This window comes from Neomonachus schauinslandi, chromosome 8 (genome assembly GCF_002201575.2).
Source record: "Neomonachus schauinslandi chromosome 8, ASM220157v2, whole genome shotgun sequence".
NCBI classification, from domain to species: Eukaryota; Metazoa; Chordata; class Mammalia; order Carnivora; family Phocidae; genus Neomonachus; species Neomonachus schauinslandi.
In genome coordinates this window covers 134,190,154-134,215,353 of record NC_058410.1, presented here as the reverse complement: position 1 = coordinate 134,215,353, position 25,200 = coordinate 134,190,154, and the positions used below count along the sequence as shown (strand labels likewise).

Below are 25,200 nucleotides of genomic sequence, written 5' to 3'. Positions count from 1 at the left end.
TTGAGCCCAGTGGCCCACAAGCAGGAGGGGTATCACAAACGCAGAGACCCTCCCTGAGGAATAGGGGGCCCACGCCCCACATTGGGGTCCCCCGCCCCATGGACCTACCCACACGGCTGGGAAGACCAGCCCACACAAGGTCTGGCTTTGAAAACCAGCGAGCTTAACTCTGGGAGAGATGAACACCTATGGGACACTGAGACTTCCCTCCTAGAGCCAGCACTTTGAAATTTGCCTCGGTTACACGCGCAGGAGAGTCACTGACTAGTTGTAGGGCATGTGCAGGAGGGGCAGGGGTCTTTGAAACTTTCTCCGGGGAGGGAGGTGCTGGCCGGGTGCTTGTGGGCACCCTTTCCGACACCCTCCGTCTGCTCTGCTAGCACTACTTGCCCTGCCCTGGGGCTCCCCCGTGGACTTGCCCTTCAAGCTGCCCACCCTGGCCACTGCCCCTCCTGAGGAATGCCTGCCCCACCACACCCGGCGAGTGGCTTCAGCCACCACCAGCGCCCCCTCCCACGTGGCCCCCTACACCGCCACACCCAGCAGGTAGCCTAGTCCAGGACTGGTGCTGCCCCAGTTGGCCCCCCCCCAGGGGGCCAGCCCACACACACTAGAATGCTTGCAGCAGTTGCAGCCGACCTTGTAGAGAGCTGCACCAAGGGCCAGCTCCACACACCTGCACACCCAGGCCTTGCAGACATTGGTGCCGGGGGACAGCATGCACACCAGCAAATCTGCACCAGCTGTAGCCCGGCCACAACAGGTGGGCACATGCAGCCCACCCAGAGGACACGCCTGGAGCACGCAGGGGTGCAGGTGACTGAGGGAGGTATGTACTGCCGGGCTTCACAGGACACCTTCTACATAAAGCCATCCTTCTAGACTGAGATATGTAACCGACATACCTAATATGTAGAAACAAGCACAGAGAGGCAAAAGGAGGAAGACAGGAATATGTTCCAAATGAAAGAACATGGCCAAACCTCAGAAAAAAAGGTAAATGAAACAGAGATCAACAACCTACCAGGTAAAGAGTTCAAAGTAATGGTCATAAAGATGCTCATCAAACTCCAGAGAAGAATGGATGAACACAGTGCAAACTTCAACAAAGAGGTAAAAACTTTAAAAAGTACCATTCAGAGCCAAAGAATACAGTAACTGAAATGAAAAATAGTCTGGGGGAATCCATAGCAGAGCAGATGATGCAGAAGAACAGGTCAGTGATCTGGAAGACAGGGTAGTGGAAATCAAACAATTGGAACAGCAAAAAGTAAGAAGAATCAGAAAGATGAGGATGTTTGAGAGACCTCTGGGACAACATCAAGTATATTAACATTTACATTATAAAGGTCCCAGAAGGAGAAGAGAGAGAGAAAGGGACAGAAAACCTATTTGAAGAAGTAATGGCTGAAACCTTTCCTATCCTGGTGAAGGAAACAGACACTCAAGTCCAAGACGTATAGAGAGTCCCAAATAAGATGAACCTAAAGAGACTCATAGGAAGACATAATCAAAGTGTCAAAAGTAAAAGGTGAAGAGAGAATCTTAAAAGCAACAGGAGAGGGGCACCTGGGTGGCTCATTGGTTAAGCCTCCAACTCTCGATCTCAGCTCAGGTCTTGATCTCAGGGTTGTGAATTCAAGCCCCACGCTGGGCATGGAGCCTACTTAAAAAAAAAAAAAAAAAAAAAAAAGGCAATAAGAGAAAAAAAATTGGTTGCAAACAAGGGAAACCCCCCCCCCCCACACACACACCCCCATAAGATGATCAGCTGATTTCCAGCAGAAACTTTGCAGGCCTGAAGGGAATGGAATAATATAGTCAAAGTGCTGAAAGAAAGCACTTAGAACCAAGATACTCTACATGGCAAGGTTACCACTCAGTATTGAAGGAGAGATAGGGGGGTTCCCAGACAAGCAAGACCTAAAGGAGTTCATCACCACTAAACTGGCCTTGCAAGAAAATTAAAGGGACATCTTTATTTTTTTTTAAGTTTTTATTTAAATTCCACTTAGTTAACATCCAGTGTAATATTAGTTTCAGGTGTACAATACAGGGATTCAGCACTTCCTACATCACCCAGTGCTCATCACAACAAGTGCCCTCCTGAATCCCCATCACCTTTTTAACACATTCCCCTGACCCACCTCCCTTCTGGTAACCATCAGTTTGGTTTAGTTCAGAGTCTTGTTTCTTGGTTTGCCTCTCTGTCTTTTTTCCCTTTGCTCTTTGTTTCTTTTTTTCCCCTAAAAATTCTATTTCTTTTTTGACAGAGAGCAAGTGCACAAGCAAGGGGAGCTGCAGGCAGGGGGAGAGGGAGAAATAGGTCCCCTGTTGAGCAGGGAGCCTGACATGGGACTTGATCCCAGGACCCTGGGATCACAATCTGAGCCAAAGGCAGACACTTAACTGACTGAGCTACCCAGGCACCCCTGCTCTTTGTTTCTTAAATTCCACGTATGAGTTGAAATCATATGGCCTTTGTCTTTTTCTGGCTGACTTATTTTGCTTAGCATAATACTCTCTAGCTCCATCCATGTTGTTGCAAATGGCAAGAGTTCATTCTTTTTTATGACTGAGTAATATTCCTGTGTGTGTGTGTGTGTGTGTGTGTACACCATATCTTCCTGATCCATTTATCAGTTTAGGACACTTGGGCTATTTCCATAATGTGGCTATTTTGGATAATGCTGCTATAGACATCGGGATGCATGTATCCTTTTGAATTAGTATTTTTGTATTATTTGGGTAAATACCTAGTAGTGCAATCACTGGATCATAGAATAGTTCTATTTTTAACTTTTTGCAGAACCTCTATACTGTTTTCCAGAGTGGGTGCAAAATGGGCCTTTTTAAATAGAAAAGAAATGGCCATCATTAGAAATAAGAATATTATGAAAGAAAAATTCTCACTGGTAATGGTAAACATACAGTAAAGGTAATAGATCAACCACCTACATAGCTAATATGAATGTTAAAAGACAAAAGTTATAAAGTCATGCAGATCTACAACAGTTAGCCCAGGGATTCACAAAGTAAGATGTAAAATATATCCAAAACTTAAAACGTCAGCTGGGGGAGGGGGTAGGGAATGTAGTCATTTTAGACTGTGCCAAAACTTAAGCAACCACCAATTTAAAATAGACTACTGTGTACATAGGATGTTATATAGGAACCTCATGAACCACAAACCAAATATCTATAACAGATACACAAAAAATGGAAACATAACACTAAGGAAAATCACCAGATCACAAGGAAAGAGAGCAAGAGAGGAAGTACAAAGACAACCAGAACACAATCAACAAAATGGCTGTAACTACATATCTATTAATAGTTACTTTAAATGTAAATGGATTAAATGCTGCACAGACATACTCCATCAAAAAAATCTTTAGAACTAATAAAAGAATTCAGTAAAGTTGTAGTATACAAAATTAATATACTTAAATCTGTTGTATTTCTATACATGAGAAAGAGGAATTAAGAAAACAATCCCATTTACAATGGCATCAAAAAGAATAAGATGCCTAGAAATAAATTTAACCAAGGAGGTGAAAACCCTGTACTCTGAAAACTATAAGACATTAATGAAAGAAATCGAAGATGACATGAATAAATGGAGAGGGGTGCCATATTCATGGATTGGGCGAATTAATATTGTTAAAATGTTCATACTACCCAAAGCTGGCTAAAGATACCGTGTGATCCTTATGAAATGCCGGTAGCATTTTTCACCAGAAGTACAACAGATAATCCTAAGATCTGTATGGAACCACAAAAGATGCCCAACAGCCAAAGCGTTAGCTTAAGAAAGATCTAGCCACAAATGGGTGCAGCCCACATTTCTGCCAGCCAGATTAGTGACAATGAGGTTGAGACCGCAAAGGCCCTTCATGGGCCAGGTTTCCGTTAGAGCGGGCGTGGACGGACAGAGTGCTGCAGCTTCCCCCCGCTGTTTGCCTGTACCACACTCATACCCACATGTCTGCGTGGCAGAGACCTGACTGAATGTTCTCACTGGTCGTGAAGCTGTGCTCTGAAGACCTAGAACAAGACGGAAGGAAAACCCCCTCCGGTTTTCCTTGTTTGAACATCAGGAGCTTTCGCAAAGCTTCCGGTCTCTCAGAGCCAGTTCCAATTCCTAAGAGGGATGTGCCACTGGTTTGGGGATTGTGTGGTATTTTACAGTGTACCTCATTGCACGGAAATTTTCTTTAGGTTGGTGGGTGACCTAGTGTCACAGAAACCTATTTTGTGACCAACTGATGCTATCACAGGTGTTTTCGAGTTAGGTGGTGAGCACTCTGATAGCTTTTAAGTGCTTGACCAGTGCCTACCAGTTACACAGCCGTGGCTTCTGAGACGTCCCTTCGTGAGAGCCTTTTCCTCGTGTGCACGTTAACCCACAGCAGTGTTTGTCTAAACAGATGCCGGGCTGGTGAGAACTGTTAACTCTCCGGTCTGTGAGGCCAGCTAGAATAGTGGGCTCATAAAGCCAGTGCCTGCCTTCAACCCTGTGCTTGTCCTTCTTGTGACAACACAACAGATAGAGACCGACAGTGACCATCTCTGGGAGGAAAAGGAGCGATAAAAACTAAGAGTACTCATAATGAATCTTTATACTAGAGTTGCTATACCCAAGGATCCAGTTCCACAAATATTTTCTTCTGCTAATCGAAATTTAGGAAAGGAAGGGGGGGAAAAAAAAGGCCTCTTACTTGCACCAGCTTCTGTAGGCAGAAATCCAGGTGACTGGTGTGATCTGGTCACATTTTTGTTTCCTGCTGTATGAAGCTGCCAAGCCACTGAGCAGGGACTTAGGGTAAGGGATTCCACCAAAATAAGATCGAGCTGCTACAGAGGGACTCCTGCCCCGAAGGCACTTGTCTCTCACCGGTAAAGATCACCATAGGTCACGCTTGTTTATGATTCTACATTTCAGTTGCTGCTGGAGATTTTCCTTTTTAGATGCTACTCCAGATAGTTTGAAAAGCATCAAGGAGAGGATGTTTCTGTCATTTCCATGAAGTGTGCCAGCTTCCCCATCCTGTATTTTTTCTTTTCCGTTGTATACGTATCTGTACAAAGTAAAAATTTGAACCAAGTAGACACACAGCTATAGTTCATCTAGAGCAGTGATTCTCAAAAGCCTGGCCCTCGGACCAGCAGCATCAGCATCATCTGGGAATTGGTTAGAAATGCAAACTCTCTGGCCCACCATTTACTGAATCAGAAACTCTGGGCATGGGGCCCAGCAATCTGTGTTCACCAGCCCTCAAGTTGATTTTGATGCCACTAAAGGTTGAGAACCCCTGGCCTACTATCTCCATAACCCATTTGAATAAGCTCTGTAATAGCTGATTTTCACATTTAGATGCAAGCAGCTGGTTTATACTTCTTTTTATAGTCTTTCATGTAGTAACAAAAAAATACCAAAGGAGTTTGAAAGGATTTCTCTAAAGATGTAATGCCCGCCCCCCGCTCCAATAATTATTATTAAGTAGGTCAGTACCCTAAGTAAAATTCAGGAGTGTCAGATTTGACTTAAAAGTTCTAGGAAATGAGGCTATTGTCTAAATATTTATAACACAAAGCTTTGAGACTGGGGTTTTTTGTTTGGTTTTTTTTTCAGTCTTAGAAGAAAAAAATTGGAAATCATTCAAAGAATGGGATATCATGATATAGGCTTGATATTTTATCATTTTTATATATTGTTTCTGTAAAAGGTATCTTTTGTCAACGTATCCCAGAATGATAGCACTTTCAAATGGCATTGAACCACTCCCTTGAACAGTGAGTCATCTTGTCCATCAGGTCATATGTCGGTCCCCTGCAGGAAACGCCGCAGGCTAGACGCTCCCTGTGCCCATTTCAGGCCACGAAGCTCTCCTAGCAGGCTTCCTCCTGAGTGCATGGCGTTCTGACAGGTTAATAACTCACAGAGCCTCTGGCCACAGACTGACTGCACTTCCCACTTGTCCATTAATCTGAAACTTTTGCGTTCTAATCATTGTTTCAGCAGGAAAATGACCATGAAAATGAATGCAAAAATACCATCAGGTTTTTGTTAATAGTTGAAGCTAATTTTCTTGAAATGTCACTGTCTAATTGAAAAGGTTCCAGATTTCTTACTGCTGATCGGGTTTTCATATAATTTTACCAAAAAGGACACAGGATTTAGGATTACCTCTTCCTGCCCTGATCGAAAGCAAGTAAAAATGGAACTGTGGTATTTAGAACTGGACATAACCTCCTTATGAAAGTCATCCAACCCTGCCCCCCGCCCCCATTTTCACTGACGGGCAGCCACGGGCCTGGAGGGGTGAATGGCGAGGCCCCGACGTTCAGCTGCATGGTGGGGGGGGCTTCTGAGCACCTTGCCCCTCCCATAAATGACGGCGAATAGCTGAGTGTTTGTGCCTCACGGTTTTCAGCAAACCTTGTGCACACAAAACTGTCTGTTTTCCTGGTACTCTGGATAGTGGTCATTTCCTTCAGGGTAGTTGGTAGAAATTGTAAAATGTTCCAGAAGTTTAGATAGTGGACTCGTGTTTGTTTCCTGTGTTAGGGGTTTAGGAAACAGCTGCTCCAGGAGCTGCCCCGAAGGACCGAACTTTGGGGAGCCTCCTTAGGGCTTGCCATGAGTGCTTTGTTGTCCGTAAGAGTTATTATTCTGACTGTCTGCATAACCTGCCATTATTCGAAACTACTGTATTTTAGGTAAGGAACATCCTTTCTTAATTGCATATAAAAAAAATAACGGTTCTTGATGCATGTGTATAAGGGTGTGTGTGTGTGTGTGTGTGTGTGTGTGTGTGTTGGAGGGTGAGGGAAAGTTGTTAAGTCATTTAACTTTCTTTAAAAATTGTGTTAACTTTACCATGCACAGGAAAATTTCTTTAAAATACCAAATTTGAGGAAGAAGGACTGCCCTACTTGAGAATTTTCATAGAAATAATGTGTGGTTTACAATACTTAACAAGTCTCTCTCGGCAAGTAATTGTTGATGAAGGCTAGAAGAAAACTGTTAACTGTAAAAATGTGAGGCATAGAATTTGAAATTTTTAAAATGCATGTATAGAAACCCCAGTTTAGGAAACCATTAATTCAAAGTCTGTTTTCGGGCGCCTGGGTAGCTCAGATGGTTAAGCGTCTGCCTTCGGCTCAGGTCATGATCTCAGGGTCCTGGGATCGAGTCCCGCATCGGGCTCCCTGCTCCTTGGGAGCCTGCTTCTCGCTCTGCCTCTCTCTCTCTCTCATGAATAAATAAATAAAATCTTTAAAAAAAAAAATCTGTTTTCAATCCAGTCTAAGACAGTCTGTATATTCATTATTTAAGGTGGGGGCAGGAGGTTGGGAGACTTTAAACATAGTTGAGTATGCCTTATTTTGAAAACTGATTTACTGCTAGTAAAAGAACTAGGTGGGTTCTTTTTTGGAAAGATTTCTGGAAAGAAATCTTGTATATTTTGTCCTCATCTAAGTCCTGAGTTTCTGAACAGAATTTTTCCAAAATTAAATATTTATTAAGTCCAAATGTAAAGAAAAGGGGGGGGATATCTCAAGGAACTAAAAGTACCTTTAGAGAAATAGCAATTATTGAAAATAAGAGGAAGTCCAGAGTTGTTTCTAATAGAGACATACTCTGGGGAGAAGGAGAGGAAAAGACAAATTGCCCGCATTACAGTGAGAAGGCCTCACCATGCTGGAGAGGATGTGGAGGGATGAGGTCACTAACACACTGATGGCGGGGCTAGAATGTGGAACAGCCACTCCGGAAGAGAGTTTGGCGGTTCCTTTCAAAACTAAAAAAAAAAAAAAAAAATGCATGTATGTTACGACCCAGCAATTGCATTTTTGAGCATTAATCTCAGAAATTACCTATTTTCATCCAAAAACTAGTATACAAATGTTCATAGGAGCTTTATTAGTCAGATTTGGAAACAACTCAGCTGTCCTTCCATGAGGGAATGGTTAAGCTGTGGTACGTCCATACCATGAAATCCTACCCCGCAATAAAAAGGAACAAATTATCCACATGTGCACCAGCTGGGATGAACCTCAAGGAAATTATGCCGAGTGAAAAAAAGCCAATCCCAAAAGGATATATACTGCGTGATTCCTTCTGTAACATTTGTGAAATAACATAATTAATAGATTTGGAGACCAGATTCCTGGTTGGGGAGGAGGGTGTGGTCACAAGAGGGTAACATGAGGGGGGTCTCGGGGGTTGGCACAGCTGGATATCCTGATTATGGTTTGTTGCACAAGACTGTATCCCGACTGTTAGTTGGGATAAGACTGCATAGAGCTCCCCCCACATGCACACGCTCACGCACTCGAGGGAGTGAATGATGAAATCCGAATGACCTCTGGGAATTGTACCAATGTCATTTATTTTGGTCTTGATGTTACACCATAATTGTCTAAGATGTTAGCATTGGAGGAGGCTTGGGGGGTGCATGGGGCTGCCCTCTACACCCTGTTCTTGACAACATCCCATGAACTTGTGACTATTTCAAAGTAAAAAGTTCAACAACAACTATGTTAATGACACTAAAAAAAGGGGGGGGGATCGGATGTTGCAGTTTTGTACAGTTCAGCGTAATAGGACAAAAGACAGTCTGGTGAATGTACACCAAATGCTGGCAGAGGTCATCTATTCATTGTTACTTAAGGGGGATTTTCACCCGATTATTTGTGCTTTTTAAGAATTAAAATTTTTCCACAGTGTACATGCATTATTCATGCATCCATAAAGAACTGTTAAATAAATGCAAATCGTTAGAAGCATGAAAAACATTAGTCCCAGGGTTTAAATTCTATCACATGGACAGAATTTAGTACGGTCTTTTAGTGGCCATGGGGTTTGACAGTCTGTCAGCAGTGAAGTTTTTATCAAAAACCATCTGGAAGGGCATTTGTTCCACACCCATCATGGAGCCCAGTGGGCTTGAACTCCTGACCCTGAGATCGAGATGTGAGCTGAGATCCAGAGGCGGAGACTCAACCGACTGAGCCCCCCCGGGCGCCCCTGCTGACCTGTTTGTGTTTAGAAATGTTCAGAGACCTCACGAGATTTGCCTGGATCCTGTCGCGTGCACTTGACTGTCACAGAATTCTTATGCTCTAACCATCTAAAAACATCTGAATTGTAAATATCTTCTAGATTTTAAATTTATTTTTATTCTTGGTTAATTAGCTTGAATAAAAAATGTTCTGGATATTTAAATGTTACATAGCGATTACCAGGATTTTTCTTAACTCTCATACTTAGGAAATTTCACTGTTTCTCTTCTAACATTTTTGGATTCAAGAGATTATCATCAACTCTACTTGAGAGGTTTATCCTGTGTTCCTTACATCATCCCTGTCTTGCTTGGCTCCCCGCAGTCTTGGGGGCCATTTCAGCCCTTCACACCTCACCATCTGTGGGTACTCACCAGCTTTGTCAGAAGGCGCAGGTGTGCTGTGGCTTAAACCAGTCCTGAAAGGAGGTCAGTGGATTCATATATGTACATACCCTGCGCCACTCTTATGGCCCTTAAAACCTGTGATTGGGAATTGCTGATACCATCTTCCCTGGTAATGGGACCTTTTGTTGTTTTGAGAAAGTATGCATGTGGAGTTGGTAGCGGCGGCCAGCGTGGACGCGGCAGTCGCAGGAAGTGGGCCGGACCGTGGCGGCGCGGCCCTGGCTGGTAGCGGAGTGAAATGATCACTCCTGCCTTCCGCAGGAAAGCCAGTGCTGCTTGGGTGTGGGTTCATTTTTTTCTTCTTCTTCTTTTTAACCTTAAGGTTATACGTTGAAGCTCTTTATTTTTTTTATTATTTATTTATTTGAGACAGAGCACAAGTGGGGAGGAGGGGCAGCGGGAGAGGGAGAGGCAGACTCCCCGCTGAGCAGGGAGCCCGATGTGGGGCTCGATCCCAGGATCCCGGGATCATGACCTGAGCCGAAGGCAGATGCTTAACAACTGAGCCACCCAGGCACCCCTGTGTTGAAGCTCTTTAAATCTTTGCATTTGTCTTGAATGACCTCTTAAGCATGAACAAGGGGTCATTTTTCCTTGTAGAAAATGTTCTAGCATTTATATTTTTCCACAGTCATTCTAACATCTGGATGCTGCAAAACCTCTAGATCTGAAACCCTCCCACAGGCGGCCTCCCACGGTGGCAGCAGCCCCAGATGTGGCTGTCCGGTGGCGAGAGCTGGCTTCACGGCAGGGCGATCCGCAGCACTAGAACCTTCTCCCCGAGGCCAGAGTGCAGCTTCTGCACGGCTACCGTCCGCCCTGTATTTTTTCATCGTGACCCTGAGCGTGGAGCTGGTTCGGGGGGCCCTGCTGTGCTGCTCGCTGACTGTCGCCACGTGGTCAGCTCAGACGTCAGGTACAAGCCGACGTCGGGCCACGCCAGTATTTCCAATAACGACTGCGTTACTTGCTTGAAAACAAAAAATTGTGATCTTCTTCCTCTTTTTTAAGTCATTTTAAATTCCCTGATCTACCTTACCCCCTGCTTTTGTGAGGGTTTACACATGATTAGATTTCATTCCAATATAGAAAGCTTAAGATAAAAAACCATAGGACTGGGTGCCTGGGTGGCTCAGTCGGTTAAGTGTCTGCCTTCGGCTCAGGTCGTGATCCCAGGGTCCTGGGAGCAAGCCCCACGCGGGGCTCTCTGCTCTGCAGGGGACCTGCTTCTCCCTCTCCCTCTGCCTCTCTCTCTCTCATGAATAAATAAATAAAATCTTAAAAACAAACAAACATAGGACTTGTAATTCAGAAACAGGAGAGAACTGAACTTTTGAAGCAGAAGTCTTGAGAAGAATGAAAGTTTTCAAGCTATACAACTGTCTACAGAAAACCTTAATTTGGTTAAAACAAGGTATTCTTTAGTGAAAACCGCTTTTGATTTCTACATTGATCTGTTTTTGAGCTGCTTATTCTGGAATTATTTTTTTCTAAAGATTAAGTGAACTTGGCTTGAAGTGTTTGAAGCATATTTAATCTGCTTTAGGGTTGACTTACTCGAATGCACTTGGCAGCCAGGAAGCTTTTGAGCAGAGAGGTTGATGGCCGAAGTGAAACAGATGAGGAGACATCCTCTTCAGTCCCCTCCGTCCCCTCTTCCGAGTCCACTCAGTTCCGCGCCGAGGTAGTAAGGCCACTGAAAGGTGGCTGGTTCCCAAGTGCCTGAGCGGGGCTGAGAGAGCTGGGGTGATTCTCAGTGTCGTGCGCATCCTGGCTTGTGGTAATGTTTCATATTCCTTTTTCATAATGTTCCTGTTCAAGAATCCATTATTTCAAATACTGCTGGTAGGATCTGTCAGCTCTTGGTCCGTGCTGTGTGCCTGGTGATTCACGTCTCTTCCCTCATTTAGTCCTGCCAACCACTTACAGAATAGGTGTTTTTACCTTTCTCATACAGAGGAGGACGTTGACGCTCAGGGAGGTTACATGATAGCTAGTCCTAGATAGGCTAGCGTGGGTTTCTCTGGAAGCCGAGCCTGGGGTGAGGATCTTGCTGCAGGTAGTTTGTGTGGGAGGCGGTCCCGGGGAGCAGGAGTGAGGACGCACAGAGCAAGCATGGGAGGAAAAGCCAAGACAGGGATGTGTTATTAAAGTCGACGCTAGAGCCAAGAGGCTGCATTTCCCCCAGGATCTCTGGGAAGTGTTCAGAATGCCTCCTAGAATTATCCATGCAAAGGATGGGAGACTGGAACATTGATACACTGACTTCTGGTTGAGAGCTGTTTTAATTCCCCAGAACTTCTGGGCTCTGTGGTTTGAGGTTCCCCGAGACTCCAAGAATAAGTAGTAGTAATGATGAGCAGAAATACGGAGAGACAAGGAAACCGGTGTCTGCAGGAAGTAGTCTCAGGGATATCTGCTAAAAGGGATAGGACCCTACCTGGACTGATTCCAAAACCTGTGCTCCTTCCAGACCATCTTCCTGTAAACAGACCTATGAGATGGGGTTAGTTAGGGTGACATGGAAATACAGAGAATGCCCATAGTGATTATAATAGTGTGAAGAGAAGGCACATTGTAGGTGTAATGCCTGGAATTATATGAAGTGGGGAAGGTTTCCTTTTTGTTGGTGTGGCTTGGTTAATGCTAGTTTGTATTGCTTGCATGGATGTAGGTTAGAATACAAGAAGAATGCCCAGAATAGTCTAAGTACTGGAGACTATAACTGATTTGGGATCAAAAACCTACTCCATTGGGGCGCCTGGGTGGCTCAGTCAGTTAAGCATCTGCATTCGGCTTGGCTCAGGTCCTGATCGAGTCCCGCATCAGTCTCCCTGCTCAGGGGGAGTCTCCTTCTCCCTTTGCCACTCACCCTGCTCATGCTCGCTCACTCTCGCTTTCTGTCTCAAATAAAATCTTTTTTTAAAAAACATATTCCATTATTGAATTTTTAAGGTATATCATGCATATAGGATTATGTTCTCAGCATTTGTGAAATGTGGTGTTGAATATTGGTGAAGAAACTAAGGCAGAGCACACTGGGCCTCGTAGACCATTGTTCACTATAAGTTTTATGTATTTTTGTTGTTAAAAATCACTGCAGGGGCAGCTGGGTGGCTCAGTCGGTTGGGCATCCAACTCTTGATCTCAGCTCACTCTTCATCTCAGGGTCATGAGTTCCATACTGGGCATGGAGCCTACTAAAAAAAAAATCACTTGGTAACACCCCAAGGATTTTTTATTGATATATAATTGACATATAACATTGTGGAAGTTTAAGGTGTACGTGTTGATTTAATGCAAGCGTATATTGCAGTCTGATTACCACTGTAGCGTCTGCTAACACCTCCATCACCTCACAAAATTATCATTTCTTTTTTGTGGTCAGAACACTTAGGATCTAGTTTTCTTAGCAACGTTGAAGTATATAATACAGTACTGTTGACTATAACCACATTGTTTTACATGAGATCTCTTCTAACTGCAAGTTTGTACCCTGTGACCCACATCTCCCCACTTCCCCCACCGCCCGGTCTCTAGTAACCACCATTCTACTCTCCGTTTCTACTAGAGTCCACATCTAAGTAGTGTGCAGGATTTGTCTCTCTCTGTCTGACTTGTCACACTTAGCGTAACGCCCTCAAGGCCTGTCCATAGTGTCACAAATGACAGGATTTCCTTCTTCCTCATGAATGAGTCGTATTCCGTTGTATGCCTATGGACGGACACACACACACCCCCCACATCCATTCATTCCTGACAGACACTTAGGTTCTTCCCATATCTTGGCTATCATGAATAATGCTCGAGTGCAGATAATTTTTCAATATGCTGTTTTCATTCATTTGGATATGTAAACCAGAAGTGCGAGTGCTGGATCGTAGGGTGATTCTATTTTTAATTTTTTGAGGAGCCTCCATCCTGTTTTCCACAGCAGCTGCACCAGCTTGCCTTCCCACCCACAGTGCATGGGGGCTCCCCTTTCCCCGCATCCTCACCAGCACCTGTTATCTCGTGTCTTCCCAGTGATGGCCATTCTAGCAGATGTGACATGGTCTCTCTCACTGTGGTTTTGGTTTGCATTTCTGTGGTGATTAGTAATGTTTGAGCATCTTTTCGTGTACCTGTTGGTCATATGTATGTCTTCTTAAGAAAAGTGTTTATTCAGATTCTCTGTCCATTTTGTAATCGGATTTTTTTTATTATTGAGTTAGAGGAGTTCTGACACCCCAAGGGTAAACTGTGGGGAATAACGTCTTCAGTGAAATTATTTTTCAGTGTTTGGGGCCCTCAGTTTATTCCACGACAGTAAGGTAGCGGACACGTTCTGTTCTGCCAAACTCAGCCTAGCGTCGTGTCTGCCACGAGGTAGTTGTTGCAAAATATTTGTGTAAGGGAAATACCTCCAGTTGTCATTTTTTGAGTCTTCCACCGGTCCGATTTGGGCAGGGGCTGGAACTGATGCAGTTTACTTGCAGGGTCCCCGTGTTGCTGCCTAAGAGACCAGCACACGCTTCGTGGCTGAAATAAACAGCACAGATGTCTCCGCTCACAGCCTGTAGGACGGTCGGTCCAGGCCCCGGGCCTCACAGGCCGCCAGCAGGGTGCCGACCAGGCTGCACTGCTGTCCGGAGAGTCGGGGGGAGGAACCCGCTTCCACGCTCGGTCAGGTTGTCGGCGGAGCTTGCAGGAGGAGGTCCCTGTTTCTGCGCTGGTGGCCCCCGCCCCGGGGACTGCTGTCCGTCCCTGGACACCGCCTGGGGGCCTTGCCGACCGGCCCCCGCGCTTTGGAGCCTGCACGGGAGGATGTCCCTGGTTACATCACTTTGTCCAGGAACAGTGCAGGGGCCTTGAAGAGCCGGGGCAGGGCAGGCCGGCCCGGACGGCCTCTCTTTCTTCACATCAGCCATGCCAAGGGGCCTAAGCTAATCGTGGCGGGAAAATCCAATGCAGTCATGGTCTGGGGGTCACACGGGGTTGCCACCAGGGGGCCGGGGATCTTGGGGGCCATATTGAGTGGGTGCCCACCGCCGTGTGATGCCCAGAGGACCCGAGAATTCATAACCTGTGGCCCACGTACAGGGCAAACGATGGTATACGCCTGACCCAGTATCTCCACAGGGGCGCGGAGGACGGTGAGGCCCCAGGAGGCCAGTGTGGGGTTCTTGCTGGCGTGCCGCCGAGGGGCTGACCGTACTCGTGGCTCTTGCCTGCTCGTACGGACTCGGCCCCAACTTGAAGGGTCCCTGCTCACTTTAATCGTAAAGTTCTTTCAGCACGATTCCATTGACGTCGCGTGTCAGTATTGGGTTAATATTCCTGTCCCAAATTCAGATGGGCCCCGTGAAGCTCAGGAAGGCTGACGGATGTCAGGCAGGTTGCATGGCTGGTGAGCAGTGAAGCCCAGACCCCCCGTGGCCACTGCACCCCAGCAGCTGCGTCCTTGCTCCTTAACTTACTTGGTGCTTCCTGTGCGCCTGGCTCCGCGCTGGGGGAGGGCAGAGGGCAGCCTCTGTCTAGGGCCCTGTCCGCCTGTCTGCCCGAAAGCTGTTCTGTACGAAGTGGGAGGTGTGTTGGGAAGGTCACTGCAGGCGGGAGTGGGGGGACAGCACAGGCAAAGGCACGGACGGCCAGGGGCTGGCACGCCGGGGACTGGAGGAAGGGCCCCAGACTGGGGGACGGGAGGCGGCCTGCGTCTCCGTCGGGGCACCGGCCTCTCAGCCTGGAGGCTCGCAGGAGTATGAATGTATTCCCGTTTCCTGTCTCCCCGCCCCTTCTCAAACCCTGACCCAGGGTGTTCTGTTTCCTTAGCTGAACTCGATGCCGAGCACACCCAGAAGGTCCTGGAAATGGAGCACGCCCAGCAAGCGAAACTGAAGGAGCGGCAGAAGTTTTTCGAGGAGGCCTTCCAGCAGGACATGGAGCAGTACCTCTCCACAGGTTACCTGCAGATAGCGGAGAGGAGAGGCAAGTGGGGGAGAGGGTCGCTGGCAGCGGGGGACGGAGACCGTGTCACACTGCATCCCCCGGCCGGGTCGTGGGGCACAGTCCCCTGCAGTCCATTCTGGTATCAGTCCCCAAAACTCAGAGTGGATGCGTCATGCCACGTCTGTCTTGTCGTGGTTTTTGCGTCTTCCTGTAGCTCTAGGCTTTAGTTGGAGATACTTAGAAAACATAAAATACGTTTTATTAAAAACTAAAAAAGACAAACATTACCCTTAATTCTCCAGCACGGAATAATCTGTTACTGTTTTCGGGGTGGTTCTTTCCCAGTCTGTGTATGTAACTGCTACCACAGCGTACCTATGTCCGGTCACTCCACAGGCATCATTCCCCGTGTTAAGAATTCCTTAGAAGGGCGTGGGTTCAGAGGTGCGTCCTCACCGGCAGGATGTACGCTGTGCTACAGTTAACCAGTTTCCTAGCTGAACGTGTCGATTCTTTACCTTTATAAATGGTTGTGTGAGGCACATCTAGATGCATAAATGTCTGTCTGCATCTCGATGGTTCCCAGGAACAAGCGGAGCAGGGGAGGCATCAGGGACGGAGTCCCTCATCCCACCTTTGAGAGCCGGGGGCCTACGTGGCAGCTTCCATTCCTCTCGGGCAGGAGCAGTGACGGCCAGGCCTTCTGGGCTCACCTGCCCCTCAGCGCCCCAGAGACCCCCCCGCCTCCCCAGATCTGACTGTCCTCAGCCTCCCTGGGCTCCCCTGCCCCTCACCACACCCCCCGACGTAACTCACGCTCTTCCTTCCCTTTCTATCCTGTGGCCTCCCCCAGGAGAGGCTAAAGAAATCAAAAATGAGGAGGGAAAATAATGCAGAGAAAACTGATGAGAAGTAATATCTGAATGCCTTGGAAAGCACCAGAGGACGCGTCAGGTGGCTAAGGCTTTCTTGTGGTGGGTCGGACAGGTTTGAAGATGAGCGTCTTCGTCTCTCTGGACTTGGGTTTCCCTGTTGTATGCCGCCGACCTAAAGTCTGTCTTCATCTAGGAAGGTCAGGCTGCCCGTTTCCTCAGAACACGCACGCTATTCCTTTGCTCCAGGGTTTGGTGCTGGTTATGGAGTGAGCGGCCCGTTTGCTGCAGGGATGTGGGTCCTGTCGTGCGCAGGGGTGAGGAGGAGGCCGTCTCAGCGTGAGCCCCTGTAACAAACCCCCAGACACGGGTGGCTTAAACCGCGGGCATTTATTTCCCACAGTTCTGGAGGCTCAAGTCCAAGATCAAGGTGCCGGCAGGTTCGGCTCCCAGGGGAGAAGCCCTCTTCCTGGGCTTGCATCTGGTCGCACCCCCACGTGGCAGTGAGAGCCCCCCTCGGGCATGTCTTTGCGGAGGATGCTAATCCCCTTAGGGGAGGCCCAGCCCTCCCCACCTCATCTCAGCCTGTTCGCCTCCTAAAGGCACCCCCTTGTGTGGTCTTGAAAGCACTGAAGAAGAAAATTGGAAGATTTGGGCTTTTTCGCTTTCTGCTGCAGCCAGAGCTGGAAGGACATTTGCAGATAACAAGCATCTCTCCACAGGGCTGTTGGGAGCCGTCCCTTGGGCTTCCCAGCCTGGCGAGTCCCACACGCCTGTCCTCCCCAGCAGTCCTCTTCCAAGGATGAACGTGGGGAGGTCTCATGTAGGAGAATCAGTCAAGATAAAAAAATCTCCATAGTGAACATGGTATTTTGGACTCCTTCCACTAAATCAGAAATAGCAGTCTGAATTTTTCTCACTTTCCAAAGCATCATTTTTTAATGAAGACAAAGGCATGGGAAATTTTACCCAGAAAAGTATCCGAGTAAAGGGTAAAGGGACCTCGGGCGACCCTGGGTCGGGTGAGGCTGGAGAACCCGCGGAGCGTGGGGCGTCCCGCACTTGGAGACACAAGGGCACCACCAGATGTGCCAAGCCTCGGAGGGGAACTGGGAGCCACTGGCGCCCAGCGGGTCTGAGTGCAGTCCAGGCACAGCAGCCTGGTGTGGTCCGGACCCAGCTTCAGTGGTCTTCGTTGCTGAGAGCCAGGGTATGTTGAGGGTGCAGCTAGTAATGAATAGATCACCTTGGAGACGCCCTGCTCTGTATCTGTGTGTTCCTACAATGGATCTCCGGCTCCTGAGGGGGCCCTGTGGAGCTCAGCAGAGTCAAATCCTGGAGCTAGGGGTGTCCCCCTGTGCCCTGACTCAGCCCTTGGATGTTCCAGGATGGACCCAGTGCTTGGTAAAGAGAAGGAAAGGATGTGTGGGCAAGATTAGCAAAGTTAGAGGAGAATTAATAAAAATGCACCAAACTAGAATTCATATAGTGTCTTACCCGCCCCCCCCCAGGATACTATCTTGAGTTGGAGGAGTGTCTCAAACACAGTCATCAGCTTATGGATTTAACTTTGTATAATTACTTCCCCGTGAGGGTTTTATTTAGAAATAAAATTTTTATTGGAAATTTACTATGACCCATTACTGGCTTTCATTGAATTAGGAAGTATTTTAATATCCAGAAGAGAACTGAAAATGTCCCATACTCCTGTTTCCAGATTTAGCATTTTAATGTTTTCCCAAATTTGCTTCAGATATTTTAAAAAATGTTATGAAATATTCCAAATATACACAGAGGTATAAGGAATAACATAAACACCCATATACTGTCTCAAAACTCATCTCTTGCAGTGCCTTACTTTGGAAAGTGGACTTTTGTGACTGACTTGATAAACTACTGGTATATTTTCAAAAAAAAAAAAAAAAAAAAACACCCATGTACTAACCACCCAGCTCAAGAACTAACAGCACCCATACCAGTGAAGGCCCCCTCCAGAGGGACCAGCCGCTCTCACGGTTCCGGCCGCCTCGGCTGCGCGCAGACGCAGACTGGCGCTGCACTGCTTGCTGGCTTTCTGGGCACGTATTCTGACCATTGTCCATTCCGGCTCATTTCAGCCTCGTTTGTTCCTTTTCACTCCTAAATAATTTCCAGATCTACTGAATGAATATATGGAAATCTATTCATTGTGTCGATGGTGTTTTCGTTGTTTCAGGTTCTTCCTCACTAAAAACACCACCGTTAAGAAGGACATTCCCGTGCATCTTGGTACATGTGAGGAGAGTTTCTTTAGGGCCGTGGGTCTTAAACTTGAGCCAGCCTCACCGTCACCAGGAGGGCTGCTCACCCGGGGGCTGGCCGCACTCCAGGGTTTCTGATCTAGTAGGTCTGGGGTGGGGCCTGAGAATTCGCATTTCTGACCAGCTCTGGGGTGAGGGAATGCTAGAGGCTGCTGGCGCCGGGGGCCATGCTTTGAGAACCGTTTCCTTAGGGTGTATCACGATGGTAGTAATTAGAGAGTCATTTGATGTGCTTATCTTTATTTTTACTAGATGGTCAAATTACCTGCCAAAATTCCCATACCCGTTTACAGCGTCCCTAGCAGTATGTGCATGTTCTGATCACTCCTCATCTTTGTCAATACTTGTTAGAGCCAGAGATTTAAGTTTTTGCCAACCTGTACAAAATGACCTCTTATTTGGGTTTTGATTTGCATTTCCTTGATTGTCTGTAGTCTTTTACCCGTGGTATTGGCCTTTGATGATAATCCGAGGCCGTCACCTTCACTTGACCCATGGCTTATTGATCCTAGAGTGGCCTTTGCTCAGTTTGTGTTTATTTTAATGTGATCAGCTTTGCCCATTTCATTGTGTATGGTTTGTCCTTTTGCATCTCGCTCAGGAACTCCTTCCCTCCAAGTAACACACAAGTAGAACTTGGCTAGAGCTGCAAGTTCTAAGAACATCCTGCCGTGTTTCATTTGTAAAGTTTCGGTGTTTTCCATTCCATACTTGGCTCTTAAATCCACCACCAGTTGGTCTTTCTGCGCATCGGAGGGAAGGACCCAGTTGTGGTACCGTTGTCTCCACCCCAGCATTCTTCCCCCACTGCTGCTGGGTGTCTTGTTGCAGTACATGGGGACTCTGTCCTGGGCCCTCTTCTCCGACCTGTTCTTCCGTGTGTCTAGCCTGGAGCCCCAACCGTACCATCCGAATTCTTCAGTAAGCAGCGTTCTCAAGCGGCGGCAGTTTTGTCCCGTCCGCACCGTGGTGGGACGCTCGGGGCAGGGGCATGCTGCTGGCATCTAGCAGACAGACGGACAGATGCTGCTGGCCATCCGCCGGTAGACAGGACAGCCCCACGACAAAGAATCCTCTGGTCCAGGGTGTTGGGGCCTCAGGTGGAGTGTTTCATGGCAAGTCCTGCACACCCCTGCACACGTTGGCGCTTTCTCGCTCCTTTGTGGTTGCCTTGGCCTTCTGGGCTCTTCGTCCTTCCGTAGAAACGTGGGAGTCCGATTTCCAGGTCCTGTGAAAAGCTCCCTGAAGATGTTGGCTGTAGTTGAGTTCAGCTCCTACACGGAGGGAGCACCACCCTCCAGGAGCCCTGCTTTGTGCCCACGCGCAGCAGCTCTCCTCACTTCTCTTCTCCGGCATTGGGGGAACGTGCCTCGGACACTGCTGGGGGGCCAGTCCTCTCTGTGGCAAGAGCTACCCGTGCTTTCCCTATGATAGTTACAGAGGTTTCCCGTTTCTTACTAGTTTTAGCAAGTTTTCCACGGAATCTGTCCTGCGCGTCCGTAGTTCGCAAATACGTTCGCACAGCGGTGCCCGCGGTGCGCATCTCCGTCTCCGGCATTCGGGGCAAGCTTTGCTTCGGCCTCCCTCAAATTGCTCGTTTGTGCCATTGACCCCTTCGTGATGAATCTTACCCAGAACATCTGTTTTTAAGTGTTTTCTCAAAGACTCAACTTTTAGTTTTGTTTTGTTTTGAATCTTTAGTTCATGAAGTTCTCTTCCTCAGTGCCGGGGATTTTCAGGTGGTGGTTTTTTGGGTTTTGGTCTAATTTAAGTTGGCCATCTGTGCTTGATTTTCAAGATTCTTGTCTGAATAAGGCAGAGCTATGTTTCACGAGGTTAAAGTTCACCCCTTTTAACAGAATTCTACACGTTTTGACAAGTAATAGTTCTTCCTGGGTTTTTCAGATTTTCCATTATGACTTATTTGACTTGTGAACTGTTCAGAAGTGCCTTTAAATAATGCATGAAGGTGTTTCCAGTTACCATTTGTTACTGATTTCTAATGAACTTCCTTGTGGTTGTCAGAGAACGGGATTTTGATTTTTTTTAATTCAAGACTTAAGAGTTTGTCTGCATGTTTCATGTATATTTGAGAGCAAGATTCTAAATGAGAGGGTTCTGCGTGTACTCACTGCAACAGGCTTGTAAGTTGGGCTGTTCAAATATTCCCTATCACTAAATTTTATAGCGTTTGGTTATGTAATTATCCAAGAGGTATATCAAACCCTCCTTTCCCTCATAATTATGAATTTCTTAGATCTTCTTTGTCTGCCATTCTTTAAACGTAGCCAGAAATTATATCATCACACAGAAATTTTGAATTGTCCTCCTGGCGAACTGAACCTTTACTAAGTACTACACTTTACCCCAGTATTTTTGCTTTCCCTTAAAGTGTGTTTTGTTTTCCTATTAAAATTACTGTGTCAGCTTTCATGTTGTTTATCTACTTTCCATTTTTCTTAAGCTTTTCGTGTGTTTTAATGTCCTTATGTTTTAGGAGTGTCTGCTAGGAACAAAACATAGGTAGATTTTAATCACTTTAATTCAGTCTTATAACCTGTTACAACCGGCAAATCTGATTCATTTACATTTCCTGGGCTTACTGACATACGTGGCTTCATTACCATCTTTCTTGGTGCCATTCGATGCTTGTTAATCCAGTTTTTCTCAAAGTCCTACTCCTGTTCTCTTGAACAGGACAGGACAGACAGAAAGGAAAGGGAGCCTCTGGACCTTTCAAAACTGCAGCCAAAGCAAGGCCAGTAGCCAGAAAGGCCGTGCTGACAGGCCTCCATACCCATAAAGGAAAACCTGCCCGTTTCCAGCCCAGCGGCCGGCACCCCCATGGGGCCTGCATCTGACCAGTGGGCACAGTGGCCCTGACCGGTCGGGCTGTGACACAGCAGGACTGCGAGGCCGTGACCCGGTCCACACCCTGGCCAAGTCCATGCTGACCACGTGGCTTTGGATGTTGCCGTTTCGGGGAGGTCACCTAAGCTTGAGTAAGCTCCCTCCAGCTTAGGGACAGAAGTGTTTTGCTCTTTACTTCGAATCTTAGGGTGACCGTTAAGGGTGCCGTGCCTCAAGATGATCCGGTCCTCCCTCCCTCCCTCCCCCTGGAGCAGGGCCTCACACCGCGTGGGCTCCCCACACACCCCCTGCGGCTCCTGTCGCCAGCGCTCAGTCCTCTAGTACTGGGTACGCTGTGACCAGCTGCCCGGCCCCTTCGGCCCTGCGTGCCCAGAGCGGCTTCACTTGGCGAGCTTTGTCTGACTGAGCTTGTATCTGATCCTTGATCTTAAATGCCACTTAATGTTCTAGAATCTTAGAGATGACATTCATCTCACCTCTTTGAACTTCTTACTCCACGGTCTCCTGGCTTCTGTTGTTGAGAAGCTGTCAGACTATTTCCTGTTCTTTCCTCATCTGTCCCTTCTCTCTGCCATTCGCCAGCTCCACTGATGGAGGTGAGGATTGCTTTTATCTGTCTTCCTGAATCTGGTCTGAAAAATCAGCCCCGTGGACTGTCACTGCTCCCCAGCGTCTGGTCTTGGAGCCCTGACGGTGTTCAGCGTTTGCGTTTTCCCGCTGTTTCTGGACTGTGTAGGGGAGAGTTGATTCAGTCTAGCATGCTCTTGTGGACTTTGGCCCTCACTCATTTTCCGTTGGCCCTCACTCATTTTCCGTTTAACTCCTGCCCAAAGTTCTACATTTTGGTGACTAAAATGTTCCTATCTGAAAGTCATTTGGCTTCTCTCAAATGTTTGTCTTTTAACCCGTTTTTTTGATTCATCTTTAAGTTCATTAAAATACTTAAGTCATTTAAATTAAATGGCAGGGGGTGTTACCCCGCGTGTGTTTCTGCTGACCCTCCTTGTGAGTGGCAGGGTCCCGCGTGCCGTAAGCGCTGGGCTGCGCCGAGTTTGCGTGTCTGCGTAACTGGGAGACCCAGGGCTGAGGGTATGTCCGCATCCAGAAATATTTCATTTCTGCCGGACACTGTCACGCCTGGGATGGTGAAGCCAACGGGCTTGCGGTTTTCTGGGCCACAGAGGTAGTAGGAATGGGGCTCCAGACCAGGGGGCCGCGTTGCCCCGGGCCCAGGCTCTCTCGCAGTCTTCGTCTCCTCTTGCCCGTGGGCCGACTTGACTTTCCTGTAGTCTGTGCTTTCACTGCAGGGAGTTTGCGGGCCTTGCCCAAACCTTGTCTGCTGTTTCGAGCAGGGACTAGAAAGAGGCCACCAGGGCAAGGATAGCTTCAGCCGGGGTTACCACGTTTTGGGGCATCTGCAGGCAGGAGGCAGAGCTGTGGTGGCAGGAGGGCTCTTGGAAACAGGGCCCCGCTCAGCAGCGAGGTTGGCTGCATGCAGGGGCGAGCTGTCTGGGGCACCTGCAAGCAGGAAAGCTGCCGGAACAGGTCCCCGGGCATCAAGGCTGGGCGAGGAGGGAGTTGCAGCGCCTCACTGGGAGGGGTCCTTGCTCTGATTTGGAAGGTTCGGAACGGCAGGAACTTCTGTCTCGCGAGCACGTTAGCCTAATGCACTCAAAGCTCACCTCTGAAAGGGTTATTCAAGACCGAAGGGGTCACTTCCTCTCGCGCTCGTGTCTTCCCAGAGCCCATGGGCAGCATGTCGTCCATGGAAGTGAACATTGACATGCTGGAGCAGATGGATCTGATGGACATCTCTGACCAGGAGGCCCTGGACGTCTTCTTGAATTCCGGCGGCGAAGACAACACGGCACTGTCTCCGGTCTCAGGTGGGGGTGACCAGCTCGCACACAGTCACACTCATACTCGCACCCTCTCCCTCCAGAGGGCAGCCCTCTGAGGACTGTGGTCAGCCCGTGCCAGCCCGAGCTCAGCTGCTTGTCCTGCTGCCCGTCAGCCACCTGGCCGAGACCGTGAGCGCGGCCCACACCCCCTCAGGGGCCGTCGGGCTGCATCAGGGCTCGGAAGGCCGTGGGAGTCGGGCCGTCGGGCCTGACGTGGGACCGGGGCTCCCGCAGGGCTCGAACCCCCGCCCCTCCCGCCCCCAGCACGTGCTTCCTGGAGCTCTTGCTCCGCCTGGGCTCTGGTTTGGGTGGTGGCTGCAACCCCTTGGGCACTTGTCCTCTACATACCGCCTTCCCCAAACTGTGTGTCACGGAAGTGGGGCAGACGATTTTCCGAGGCCCCAGCCCTAGAGCCGGGCTCAGCGTGACACCGTCCCTCAGGCCCGGGCAGGGCCGGCTCATACGCGGGTAAGCGCTCTCCTGTCCCCTCCGGCCGGGGCCCCCCTCCAAACCGCAGCTTTCCCGTCAGCGGTGCTGCCTTTAACTTCGCCACGAGGCAGCGCTCTCCCCCGTCCGTTGTCCCAGGGCGCCGAGGCGGGGCTGCTGGCAAGGGTGGGAGTGCGGGCCCCTTACCCTGGAGTCAGGAGGACGCAAGCCGTAACTCGACCGGCTGCACGTGACTTGGGCTCCTTTCGGGCCTTTTTAGTTGCCGTGAAGTTGGAGAGCCACCGCAAGACCAGGGAGGTTTTCTCTTAGCGTTGATCCTCCAGGGTTCCTCCCAAGGATGTACGGAAATCCAGGTTACGGCGGTGACACAGGCTGCGACTCGAAAGTGCCGCCTGTGCCTTAAGCCCCGGGATTGCTGGTGTAGAAGGCAGGCTCAGCTCGGGGCCCTGGCGCCGCCAGCTCAGTCGGCAGCGCCCAGGTGCTGGGCCGGGGCCCCCCGGACTGCGTGCGCATTTGGATGGCCTTCCGTGGTACTTTGCAACTGCACTGTCTCCATGGCCGTTTCTCTTCACTTCGCAGGGCCCGCCTCGGGGGTCGGTCGGCACGACATCACTCTCCAGGTCCCAAGGGCCGCCGAATCCCAAGCCGCGCGGCCTTCCTCACTGTCCGTCTGCCCCGAGCTGGCTGCCCCGGCCCCCCGCGACCGTGGCGAGTCCCCCATCGTCCAGTCTGACGAGGAGGGCGTGGAGGTGGACACAGCCCTCGCCACGTTACACACGGACGACAGCGACTCCTAGGTCTGTGTGCTCCCACCGTGTGTCCCCTCACTGTGCAGGCAGGTGGTTTTTACCCAGTTTGCCAGTAATGTGTGAGAAACTGACTGTAAGAACAGCTGACAATAAAGTTCGTACGGAAGGGCTTCTAGCTAGATCCATCCTTCAGGCCTTCGGGGCAGGGAGGGCAGCTTGGGGCCCCGCGGACCACGGAGGGGCCTGCGTCTGGCAGGGCTGGGCCGGGAACCCTACGTCCCTGGCTCGGCCCAGTGTGGAGGTTGGAAGCCCTTTGGAGAGACTAAATCTGCTTCCTCCACGGTGTAGCCCGAGTCCGCTTGGGTTTCCCTCTGTGAGGACAAAATCAACACCCCGCAGCTGTCCCTACTTTAACATGAGCACACACACCTGCGCCCAGAGGAGAAGGATCCATCATCCAGATCACTTCTCTGTTCCTCCTCCTGCCGGGAAGCTGGCCACCCGGCGGGGCCCCCTTCAGCAGTGCTCCCGGCCCAGCCTGCTGGCAGGCTGCTCGGAAAGGAAGAGCTCACAGCAGCCACGGGGGCCCCCGCTCACCAGGGGGAGGGGGGGGGGGGCAAGCCCCCCGCAGTCAGAGGCTTGACTCCCTGGCA

The 25,200-nt window shown here is 48.9% G+C and overlaps 1 protein-coding gene across 3 annotated transcripts in view; it reads left to right on the top strand.

Annotated features, from left to right (window-relative positions):
- Positions 1-24,749, top strand: part of DTNBP1 (dystrobrevin binding protein 1) — a 122,886-nt gene extending 98,137 nt beyond the window's left edge. Inside the window, exons 8-10 of one of the 3 annotated variants that reach the window (XM_021696943.2) lie at positions 15,291-15,446; positions 23,193-23,336; positions 24,378-24,749. In XM_021696943.2, the coding sequence (XP_021552618.2) occupies positions 15,291-15,446; positions 23,193-23,336; positions 24,378-24,595 (518 nt within the window). In that variant the 3' untranslated portion in view covers positions 24,596-24,749. The remainder of the gene's footprint in view (positions 1-15,290; positions 15,447-23,192; positions 23,337-24,377) is intronic. The other 2 variants (XM_044917344.1, XM_044917345.1) reach the window with 2 other exon arrangements.
- The last annotated feature ends 451 nt before the right edge of the window (positions 24,750-25,200 follow it).